Source organism: Propithecus coquereli, unplaced genomic scaffold (genome assembly GCF_000956105.1).
Source record: "Propithecus coquereli isolate 6110/MARCELLA unplaced genomic scaffold, Pcoq_1.0 Scaffold137, whole genome shotgun sequence".
NCBI lineage: Eukaryota > Metazoa > Chordata > Mammalia > Primates > Indriidae > Propithecus > Propithecus coquereli.
The window spans coordinates 6124461-6136136 of record NW_012137969.1 but is presented as its reverse complement, the minus strand read 5'-3'; the positions used below and the strand labels follow the sequence as shown (position 1 = coordinate 6136136).

Here is an 11676-nt window from a genome sequence, read left to right as displayed (position 1 = left end):
ATGCTAGTGGGTGTGAGGTGGTATCTCACTGTGGCTTTGACTAGCATGTCCCTAATGATGAAAGATGCTGAGCAGCTTGTATGTCCTCATTGGCCATTAGTGTATCTTCTTTCGAGAAATGTCTATTCAAGTCTATTTTTAAATGTACTTGGAATTTTTTTTGGTTTTTTTTGAGACAGGGTCCCAGGCTGGAGTGCAGTGTTATGATTATAGCTCACAGCAGCCTTGAACTCCTGGAGTCAAACAATCCTCCTGCCTCAGCCTTCCAAGAAGCTGGGACTATAGTTATGTGCCACCATGCCCAGCTAATTTTTTTATTTTCATTTTTTATAGAGATGGGGTTTTGCTATGTTGCCCAGGCTGGCCTTGCATTCCTGGGCTCAAGCGATCCTGCCACCTTGACCTCCCAAAGTGCTGGGATTACAGGTGTGAGCCACTGCGCCTGGCCCGGATTTTGGGTTTAGTCACGTACTGTGAAGCCAACAGATCTGGAAATGACTGACAGTAGAAAGATAGTTTGTCACTTACAGTTTCAAGAGGAGGGTCACACCATGCCACACAGGTCCACACGGGGAAGCTTCAGGTCTGTCTGGAGGTGGCAGGAGCCAGGGGACCACAGAGGTTAAAGCTTTTATTGTGGTTTGCAGGATAAGGAGTGGGTGAGGCGGGGTAAGCAGTGGGGCATGCCCAGGGTGGGAAGTTTGAATCATTCTGCAGGGCTCTGGGCTACAGGGGGTGGCCTCTGGCTGCCTGGTACCTGGCTCTGGGGTGATTCAGGCAGGAGGCTGGGAGGAGGCTGGGAGAAGGGGTATGGGTTTGGGGGTGGGTGGTTTGCACGTCACAGGCTGCTCACAGACAAGTTTTTGCCGTCTCTAGAAATCAGCTAACCCTAAGCACTCCCTCCCCAGTTCCAAGGCTCCAAGATGTCAAAGCATCATAAAGTATAGACAATTGTAAAACATCAATTCAATGTCTTTTGCCCATTTTAAAATAAAGTTGTTTGTTTTTGTTGTTGAGTTACAGGCATTCTTTACATATGCTATATGTTAGTCCCGCATCAGATACATGGTTTGCAAATACTTTCTCCCATTTGGTGGCCTGTTCACTCTTCTCATAATGTCCTTTGGCACGCTGATGGAATCCAATTTATTTATTTTTTTCTTTTGTTGCCTGCACTTTTGGTGCCATACCCAAGAAATCATCGCCAAATGCAATGTCACGAAGCTTTCCCCCTGTTTCTTCCAAGAGTTTGATGGTTTTAGCTCTTATGTTTAGGTCTCTGATCCATTTTGAGTTAATTTTTACGTATGGTATGAGGTAAGGGTCCAATGTCATTCTCTTGCATGTAGAGACCCACTTGTCTTCCCAGCACCGTGTGTGTGTTTGTCCTGATTTTTCCCTTCTTCCTCTGACAGTGAGAATCCTGGCTCCCACGATCCACAACTTACCTACTTATTTGTCCAGTCCTAGAATGTGTAGTTTCAGTCTTGCTAACCTGTGCCCCCGTGAGAAACAAACTCACTAGCTCGAGTCCAGGGTTTGCATACAGTTGTTTTTGTCCGTAGCCTTCCAGCATCTAGACAAAACGGTGTTGTCCAAAATCACGTAGTTCAGTCTTTCTCCCTTTCCCTTTGAGTGATGTCATACATTTGTAATTCAATTAGAATCAGTTGTCACAGACTGCATTCCTTCCTGGGCTCCCCTGACATCCTGGCTAATTTTTTTAAAAATTTGCACACAGTGAAGCTCACTCTTTGTGGCGTGTAGCGTGTAGGCTTTGGACAAACGCATGGGGTCAACCATCCGGCACCCTTCCATACACACTCTCGTGACCACTCCCTGCATGGCCCCTTGAAATCAACCTCCCTCCCTCCCCAGCCCCTGGCAACCACAGTCCACGATGATTTCCTTTTCAGAAAAACCGGCTTTTTTGAGATGTCATTCATATACCATACGACTCACCCATTTAAAGTAAAATCCAATCATTTTTGGAATGTTGCATTACTGAGTTCTAAAAATCCTGGCCAAATACGCATGCCATATAATTTGCCATGGTAACCGTTTTCCAGGGCACAGCTCAGTGGCACCAATTGCATTCACAACGTCGTGCAACCGGCACCACGGTTTCCAAAACTTCTCGTCATCCTGCACAGAAACTCTGTTGATTTCTTAAATGATCGTAATGTGACAAAGTTTCAAAATGTTATCTGCACACATGAAAACACGATGGGTATAAAAGATAAAGGAGAATTCCATTTACAGGAAGTTCTAAAATAGGCAGCCCTGATACAAACCGCACAGCAGTTCAGGGATGCAGTGAGGGGTTGGCTGGGGGGTCTACCTCGGTCAGCTCTCGCGACTGTAACAAAATACCACAGACTGGGACTTCAACAACAGAAATGTATTCTCTCACAGTTCTGGAGGCTGGAAGTCCAAGATCAAGGTGTCGGCAGATTCAGGTTCTAAGAATGGTTTCCCGGCTTTCAGATGGCCATCTTCTCACTGTATCCCCCCTCCTTTTTTTAAAGACAGGGTTTCACTCTGTTGCCCAGGCTGGGGTGCAGTGGAGTGGTCGCAGCTCACTGTGGTCTCCAGCTTCTGGGCTCAGGTGATCCTCCTGCTTCGGCCTCCTGAGTAGCTAGGACTACAGGCGCATATCACTGTGCTGGCTAATTTTTCAATTTTTTGGTAGAAAGAAACAGGGTCTCTGGCTGGTCCGATGGTAGTGGGTTATCAGAACTTATTAACAGTAGTGTCACTAAAGTTGGTATTCAATCCCCCATTGCTGAATTTGACTGGCTTAAAAAAAAAAAAAAAAACAGGGTCTCACTATGTTGCCCAGGCTGGTCTTGAACTCCTGGCCTCAAGCAATTCTCCCACCTTAGCCTCCCAAAGTGCTAGGATTACAGGTGTGAGCTACCACACCTGGCCTGTATCCTCTTCTTATAAGGCCACAGTCCTATTGGATTAGGGCCTCATACTTATGGCCTCGTGTAACCTTAATTACCCTGAAAACCTTATCTCCAGACACAGCTACATCGGGGGTTTGGGCCTCAGTGAATGAATTTGGGGCGACACAGCTCGGTCTATAGCAGCGCCCTGCAGGTGGTGGTGATGTACCGTGACTTGGTGTGGGTTGGGGTTACCCGAGTGTGTGTCAGAAGTCATCAAATGTGTGCCTTTCATTGCGTGTTTCAAAAAACAAGAACTGTGAACGAGTATCGAACGCTAACAACTGATGTGCAGGCCGACAAGTCCAGGCCGAGGTGCGGAAGCCCGCGCTGGGTGGACGGGGATGGAGGACAGCACAAGCCGCCCACTGGCTCCAAGGAGCGAGGGTGCAGGCGTCGACTGAAAGAAGAGTTTCATGATAAAATATTGGGAAAAATTAAAAATGCAGATTTAAAAAGGGCACCCCATCCCACCATAGCCCCCCAGGCCTCAGCCTCTGTTCTGAGGCAGCCCCCACAGCCAGGGTTTCCGGATCCTTCCAGAAACATCAGTCAATAGTCAAGTGCACATCTCTTCTTTTTGTTCCACCTGTGCAGTGGGACAGGTGTCAGGCACGTCCGCCCTTGCCTTTTCCATGCGACAGCACCTCTTTGGTGAGTGGCCTGTTTCCAAGGCCTGCAGAGGATCCTGCATTTACCAGACCCCTAGCGACGGAGACCAAGGGTGTTTCAGGCCTCCCTAGGGGACCTCCATTCTGCAGACGATTCCCCGCTTGGGGCCTCTGGCCACAGGCATCCACAGGACCCCGGTGACAGGCAGCACCCACCCCGCTGAGGCTGAGGACTCACTTGCCTGCCCAGCAGGAGATGCCCTGGGGGTCCAAGCTGGGGTTTGCCTCCCAAGCGCCCCTCTTCTCTCAGCTCCCACTGCACACTCTGTGGCAGGCCCGGCCCCGCCTGGGTTGTGCTAAGCTGCAAGAAAATCCTCACTGCCCTGCACTAATGGTGGCCCTAAAGTGAGCCAGGGCAGCCATTACTGGCCCTGAGCAGGACACGGTGAGCCGAGGCCACTGCAGGGTGCGGGGGGGGGGGGGGGGGGTTGGGGAGGACTCTCGGCTGTGCTGGGTGGGCAGGAGCAGCCCGGTTTGGTAGGGAGGCGGGGGACGCACTTGGACCGTGTCCTACAGCGCTGGTCAGGCCCTGGACGTGCCCTCCTTACAGCGACGCCGTTGTACAGAAGAGGAAACTGAGGCTCAGAGAGGCTGTGTTCGCTCAAGTCTGCGCGGTGTTTATTCCCCGCTCAGCTCGGGGCGGCCCTGGTTCTGCCGCTGAGAGACAAGCCGGGCCGGGCCGTCCTGTAAATAAATGCCTGGTCTTTGCCTCCCCTCGCTGGCTCTCCCCGGCTCAGCCTCTGGCCTCGGGCCCAGGCTGTCCTTTCGTGGGAACAGAAGCCGTGGGTGCGGGAACGCAGCCCCCGTCCCGGCCCGGCCCGGCGCTGGAGGGGTCGCGCAACCTGGAGTGTCTGGAGCGCCCTCTGCTGGCCGGAGAAGCCCCAGACGGGGGCCACCCAACCCCCGTCCTGATGCGGAGGGGAGGGCGGGGCAGAGGCCAAGACAGGGTGCCAGTGGATTTAAAGCAGGGGTCTCATACTGGCCGCCTCGGGGCAGTTGCCCAAAGACCATTTCTTCCTTTAGGTCTCACGGTAGTGTCCAGTGCTTAAACACAGAGAGGGCAGATGGTGCTTGAACTTCAGATTTTTTAAAAATTAGAAGATCTGCTCACTGTGGGCCCTCATTTCCTGGGCACAGTTGGGAGGAGCTGAGCAGGACGGGGCGAGTGCATTCCTGCTGGCCGCAGACCCCACCAGCCCCGTGGGCATTGCACCTTCGGCCAGCGGTGGTGTCGGGAAGCCTGTGGGCCCCAGGGCAGCCGTGTCCCCCCAGACAGGCCCAGCCCTGTGGATCTGGCCCCGCTAACACCGGACAGAGAACCGAGGGGAGGACAAGTCCTCCGGGAGACGCAGCTCATGCTGCCAGAGCAGGGTCTGCCCTGGTCGACCTCTTGTGGCACCTTTAGCAGGGGCACAGCACCCGGCTGGTGCCTTTGGGTCTCTGATAGGTGTCAAGGAGGGTGTGGGTTCCTTCCACGAGGCCCCTGTCACGGTGAGAGGGACAGAGAGTGCAAGGAGGGAGAGGAGACCTAAGTCAACACCAGAATTTGCTTCCGGCCAGCAGGTGGAGGGGCTGCTCTGGGAAGGTAGTGAGCTCCCTGTCACTGAAAGGATTCAAGTGGGATGTGTTCTGGGCCAGCCTGGCCTGGGGGCTGGGGTAAGACCTGGTCTCAGACCCCCCCCAGATGAGGCCATGTGATGTGGGAGCAGAGCCTGGAAGGAACCAGAGGCTTCAAGAGCCCAGCTGGAGGTCGGGGTTGGGGGGCTTCCCAGCTGAGGTGGAAGGTGGGGCTGCAGCATCGGGCCAGGGCCAGGTCAGGTGGGAGCCACGCAATGCTGAGGGCAGTGGGAGCCATGGAGGGTGTGATAGCAAGGGCATGTAGCCCCTGCAGCAGGATGCTTTGAGACCACAGCTCCCTGCACCCCATTTTATGGATGGGGAGACTGAGGACCAAGGATGCCTCAGGGGTCTGGGGCCCCTGCAATCCCATCTGCCTGATAGCAGCTGGCAACTGGTGGACAGCAGAGATGGGGGTTGAGGGACAGACCTGGATTTTGGCCGGCTCCATCTTTCACTTGCTGAGCAACCCTGGGCAAGTCACATAACCTCTCTGAGCCTGCTTCTACAGCTATGAAATGAGCGCTGCACTCTGTGCCTTGCTCGTTCTTGGAGTTCCCGGGAGACAGTGCGTCTCACACTTCCCCACACTCTTCCCTGGCATTGCTATCGGGGAGGCGGAGCTTCATTGGGAGGGGAGTGCTTCACCTTCAGGGAAACTGAGGCCTAGAGAGGGTGAGCAGCCGACTCAGCTCCCGAGGCAAGGCCCTGGCCCGCCAACCAGGGACACCCCACCAGCGGGCCCAGAGCCCCAGGAGCAGGAACAGCAGGCCTGACGCAGATGCAGGCCCCTCCGTGCAGGTTCACCCCTCCCACTGCCCCCGTCCCTCGATGGCCGCAGTCTGGTCTGTCCGTGTCTGTCCGGGCCCCCAGCCCCTCCCGGTTGACACAAAGGCCAGGCCTCCCGCAGGGGCAGCAGGAAGGGGCTCCTGGCCAGCTGGGCTGCAGCGCTGTGGGGAAGTGAGCGGAGACAGGAAGGAAGCTCCACAGCTGGGGTCTGGGGCCGCATTGTCTCACCTGGGGGAGGGGGCGCCCTTGCCACCCCTCAGATACCTCCCTAGCTCTGCAGGGCAGTGGGGTCGCTGGGCCCTCCCTCTCTGGGCCTCACCCTGCTGCTGACTTCCTGCCCCCACCCAGTCCCCACCAGCCTCAGTTTCCCCATCTATGAAACCTTAGTGGATGACGTGTGGGAATTGTGCAGTGGTGATGTCACAGCCAGTGCCAGCTGTGGCTCTGCACCCTGTGCCCAAGGTAACTCATTTGAGCCGCACGATACCCTCTGAGCAGAGGCCGCTCCCTGTCCCCATCTCACAGAGGCCCCTAGAAGCTTGGGGACTTGCCCAGGGCCACACAGAGAGAGAGAGTGGCAGAGCTGGGGCTCAAACCAGCCAGCTGCTCCAAAGCCCGGGGCCCTAACCTGTCTGCTCTCCCGGCTGTGCCATCTCGGACCTAATCCTTTTCTCCAAATAACTCACTTGTCAAGGTCGAATACTCAGTCTCGTCCTGAGCTGTGACGTCACCAGCTTAATGGGGACAGAGGGATTGGTAGGTCGGTAGGTAGGTAGATATAGCTGGGTAGAGATGAATAGATGACCACCAGTGTTGGCGCGTCACATTAAAATGGACACACAGTTACGAAGCTACCAGGAAATCCCATTGCGTGAGCCCCTGCAGTCACCACGCCTCCCAGCTGCGGGGCCCTTCCCAGACACAAGGTGGGGCCACTACCCGCATTGAACAGATGTGAAAACTGAGGCTGAGAGACGGAGGGGAGGGGGATGGGTGGTCACGTGGCTCTTCCTGCGGTGTTCCAGGTGCTCCCTCCCTCCCTACACATGGCCCCGGCTCTGCCCCGCACACAGGAGGTGCCTGGACAGGAGCTCGTCTGGTCCCAGGTGGATGAAGAGAAACAGGAAAGGCCCCAACAGGAAGTGGGGGGAGGAAGCTCTAGGGCCTCCACAGCATCGGGGGCTGGGCAGGGTACCCCCCCCCTCAGGGCTGAGCCCTCCTCCCACAGTTGAGCCGGACTGTAGGACTGTAGCCCCTGCCCTTCTGGCCGGTGGCCAAGAGCCCTCCCGACACCTGACACCCCTCCCCCAGGTCCATCCCGGCCCCTCCCCAGCACCTCAGCAACCCCCAGCCCCTAGCAGCCAAGCGCCTGCAGCCTGCTCAGATTTTATTGAAGGTGGAGCTGGGGGCGCACAGAGATCCACAGACCTCCTCCCCAGCTTGCCCAGAGTGGGGCTCCAGGCGCCCCGGATGTGAGATGGGCTGAGGGTCTCTCCTGGGGCACACGGACTGCTCAGTAGCCCCCATCCCTGCAAGCATCAAGGCACACGCCTTAGCTCTCGCCACCGTGCACAGATTGGGGGGACAGGCAGGGATGGGGGGAGAGGAGTGGGGTGGACGGCAAGCTCACAGCCCCTTTCCCGGCTGGAGAGGGTCCCTGCTGGGGCAGACAGTGAGGGGCAGGGCTGGGTGGGGCCCGGGGCAGGGGCAGGAGCATTACCCCCAGCTCAGGCCCCTCTTGGCCAGCTCCACCTGGGCCAGGTTGCGATCACTCAGCACCCGCACCCTGGTGATGGCGGCCAGCGGCCTCTGGCGGTGCGGGAACTGCAGCACCTTGTGCTCCTGCGCGTAGACGTGGAAGTGCTCCGCGTCCGAGCTCACCTCCATCTGGGCAGGAGGAGCCAGTGACCTTGGCGCCAGCCACAGAGCCGTGGTCTGGTCCCGCGTCTACCACGGCTGAGCTGGCGGCCCCAGGAAGCACAGAAGCCATACTGGCCCGAGGGTCCCTTGACACTCAGCCCCCGCACAGGCTGCCCCCCAGTGTGGGAGCCCAGGGCCCCTCCTTTTTCCCGAGAGGGGTGGCTGGTAGCCGGGGTGGCTGGCGCCCCCACACGCGTGGAGCATTGAGGAGGGGAGGCCCAGGCCCGCGGGCCATCCACGATGAGCCCCAGCCTCCTGCCCCCACAGCCCTGCCCAGGCCCCCCATCACCTCAAAAGGCTCCCCCAGGGCCAGCGGGAAGATGCTGGACACCTCCTCCTCGCCCCAGCGGCCGCCCTGGCAGGCGTTGCCCACCATGGTGGCGCTGGAGAAGCGCGGCTTGATGTGGAAGGCGATGTCCCCCGCCTCAGACAGGAAGTCGATCTCGAATCTGGGGGCGTCACACAGATCATGACAACCCTGTAGGGCTGGGCCAGCCCCCCCACACCCAGGTCAAGAGGGGCACACCGGGGGGTGGTGTCCCTTACTTGTCCTCCCCGGAGTCGGACTGTCCCTGGACCAGCAGGCTCCAGCCAGGGGCCAGGCCCCCCGCACAGAAGGCTTCGAACTGAATGCAAAAGACGGGGTGGGGGACAGAGAGGCCCCACGGGGCTGGAGCCTCCTCTCTCCCTTGCATACCCCACTTGTCCGGGAGAACCCCCGCCCCAGCCAGCTGTCCCCCACCCCGTGGGGACCGTGTTCCTCTGCATGTTTCCTTCGTCACGGGGGCTGGGGGAGTGGGGACAATCCTGCATGCCCCCCCTCTGCCCTCTCAGATGAGAGGGTGGAACGAGCACTCAAGGGCATGGGTGGCTCAGGGACACCCCATCCTGCTCCCTTGTCCCCAAGTCCAGGGTGCACGGCTGCACCCCTGGGCCCCGGTCTCACCCACCTGCAGGGCCATCTGCTCCCGGTCACGGCCGAGGCGGGGGAGCTGGGGATATAGGCAGGGTGGGCTGGGGGCGGGGTGTGCAGGAGCCCCACCCCGGGTGGCTTGACAAGGTCACTGTGCCCTCCCCTCCCCCTGGCCCTCGGGGCTCTCCCTGCCAGCTGGCTGTCCACTCTAGCACGAGGACGGGGTGGGGTTGCCTGCCTATTCCCCCTCGCCAGCTTCCTGGCCCCCCCTTCTGAGGGTCCCCAGGCCTCTGGGAAAGCAGCTCCCCAGCCTTGCAGGGGGGCACAGCGAGATGGGGACCCTAGCCCAGGCTCTTCCTCTGGGGTCATGAGCCAACTCCAGGGACCCAAACCCCCCTGTCTGGCCGAGTGAGGGTGGACGAGGGGTGTGCCCTTGGACCCTTGCCCTGGCTCCTGGGGTCCATTTGACCACCTAGTGCTGCAGGACAGACCACCTGCAAGCCTGTGCCCCTGGCCCACCAGCTTCCCACCCCGCCCTGAGCCCGCCCCAGCTGGCTCAGCGGCCTGCGGGCACGGAGGGGATTAGGCCGGAGCTGGTCAGCGCATTCCAGTGCTCTGGCAGACGGGAGATGGTGGGGGCAGGCCTTTCCCACCCCACCCACGCCCCTCCTGGCCGGAGCCTCAGCCCCTCAGGCTGAGCAAGGGGAGGGACCAGCTGGGCCCCGGGACAGCGTGGAGGGAAGGGGACAGCCGTGGAGACCCCCGAGGAGGAAAGCCGGCCTGAGCTGACCCCGGCTGGGGCAGAGCCCCGGGGCTGCCTGTGCAGGTGAGTGTGCGGGAGCGTGGGCAGTGTGCTCCTGAGTATGAGTGTGCAAGGGGTGGGTGTCAGTGCAAGCGTGTGCCCCCAGGTGGCTGGGGGGCCTTGCTGTGCCCTGCCTGTGTGCCTCAAGAAGATGGCACTTCTCCGGATCCCCAGGTGTCTCCTGGGCCCCCATCCCTGGGTTTCCTCCTGCCCAGTATGCACTCGGGCCGTGGCGGGGCTGGCCCTGTGTCTGCCCGGCCTCTCTGCGGGTGCTGCTGCCGGGCGTGTCCTGGTTTGGGTGGGAGGGTGAGGCGGCTGAGGCTGGAAGGGGACTCGGAGGGGTCCCTGGCTGGTGCCTACCCACTGAGCAGTGCAGGGTGGTGCAGAGCCCGCTCTGTCCTCCTCTCTCCTGCCCAACACTTGGTAGGGATGGCTGCAGCCCTGCAGGGGGCAGCCCTGGGCCTGCGTGGCCTGCCCCTGCCACGACTGAGTCCCCATCCTGTCTGGCCATCCTGGGCCCACAGGCGGCAGAGCCCCATAGCTGCCTCCCCCAGGGACACAGAGGGAAGCCCCTGGCTGCTGTGGCCTGGCAGGAAGGCGAAGCCCAGAGCCGCTTCCCTCCTCCCTGGCCTGTCCCCTGTCCTGTGGGCCTGGGACAGGGCGGTCTTGGCTTCAGCTGCTGGGTGAGAACATGGAGCCTGGACTCTGGGTACAGAGCTGGCTGGTGCCCGGGGCCCAGGGCTGGGTAGAGTATGGAGTCAGAGGACCGGAACAGGCTCCTGGCCTCTGGGCCTCGGGCTCCCTAGCTGTCCCCTGGGCTCAGCAGTCCGGCTCAGCAATGCCAACCTCTGTGCTCTACACCTGTCCCCTGTGCAAGGGAGGGCAGCCTGGGGAAGCCACACCCTGGAAACAGGGACCTGGTCATTGTCCACTCCATCTCTGTCCCTGTCTTCTCCTTTTGGGGCCAGCAGGGGTGCTGGTGGAGAGGCCTCGGGTCTTGGAAGCAGCTGCCTAGAGCCCCAGCTGCACGTCAGGGGGCTATGGGGGGGCTCGGCCCTCACAACTCGCTGGACAGGAGGCCCAGGTGCTGCTGCCTGGGCGGGAAGTCCTGAGACCCTGCTTCACCGCTCTGAGCCCCAGCCCCCCACCTCAGGGGCTCTCGAGGCCAGCGGGGCTATGGGCCAGCCTTGTTCACGCCAGCCTGGGTGTCCACAGCTCTCGGGAAGCTGGGTGCCCCCCAGCCCCGAAAGGACAAAGCAGGCTGAGGGCCTCACCTGGGCCTCCACCCCACGGTTCCACGTGTACCTGGCACGAGTGCGGACCTGTGATCTCACCCTGTCTGACTATGGCCTCAGCACCTCTCCCACGTCGGTAGGAGCCAGGAGCTGCCAAAGCTCTCAGCACCGGGCAGCCAAGGGCTTGGAAGCCAGAACCGGGCTGGCTGGGGACAGAGAGGGAGTCCAAGGACCCCCTGTGGCGGGCCCAGCCCTGCAGGCACAGGCTATCAGCCCCTAAGCCATGGTACCCGATCCGACCCCGGCCCACCTCTATTGTAGCCTCGGGGGTCAGGGTGGCGTGGTGGGCAGTACTCTGCGCGGCTGGCTGGGTGCTGGCTGCCGGGGCCGTGGCTTAGGGCCCAGGAGCAAACAGATTTGCTGTCCGGGTGCCGCCCCCTCCTCCTGTCCCACTGCACACCCTCCCGGATGTGCGGTTTCGCCCCCGGCTGTTGACTTACACAGGCTCCGGGAGGCAGCAGCATCTCCGCCCTGCTCCGGGAGGATCCGCGCCAGGACGGGGCCCATGCTCGGCCCTGCAGCCTCCATCGCCAGGCGGTGCCAGCACAGGGCTGGCACTCAGGGACGCCAGTGGACACTTCCTGCTCACCACAGAAGAGCAGCACCATCTATCGAGTGCTTTCTCTGTGCCGGGCGACCGCTAAGCTCTGTACCTGCATTGTCACATTTACGGCATTATGTGATCCTCCTATTAGAGAAGAATGTAAAAACAGAGAGA

At 59.9% G+C, this 11676-nt stretch overlaps 1 protein-coding gene across 1 annotated transcript; it reads right to left on the bottom strand.

Annotated features, from left to right (window-relative positions):
* Positions 1-7744: 7744 nt before the first annotated feature.
* Positions 7745-11465, bottom strand: GRIFIN (galectin-related inter-fiber protein). Its single transcript, XM_012638909.1, has 6 exons — positions 11399-11465; positions 11189-11291; positions 10969-11104; positions 8495-8574; positions 8238-8397; positions 7745-7915 (listed from the first exon to the last, which is right to left on the bottom strand). Exons 1-6 carry the CDS (start codon positions 11463-11465, stop codon positions 7745-7747), a joined length of 717 nt encoding a protein of 238 aa, XP_012494363.1.
* Positions 11466-11676: the final 211 nt, after the last annotated feature.

Excerpts from the sequence above, each read along its gene's own strand:
- GRIFIN (XM_012638909.1), bottom strand. The coding sequence starts at position 11,465 with ATGGGCCCCGTCCTGGCGCGGATCCTCCCGGAGCAGGGCGGAGATGCT. Across the intron at positions 11,292-11,398 it reads TGCTGCCTCCCGGAGCCTGT|CCACGGCCCCGGCAGCCAGC; the intron begins GTAAGTCAACAG and ends CTGGGCCCTAAG. Across the intron at positions 8,398-8,494 it reads TCCGACTCCGGGGAGGACAA|ATTCGAGATCGACTTCCTGT; the intron begins GTAAGGGACACC and ends TGACGCCCCCAG.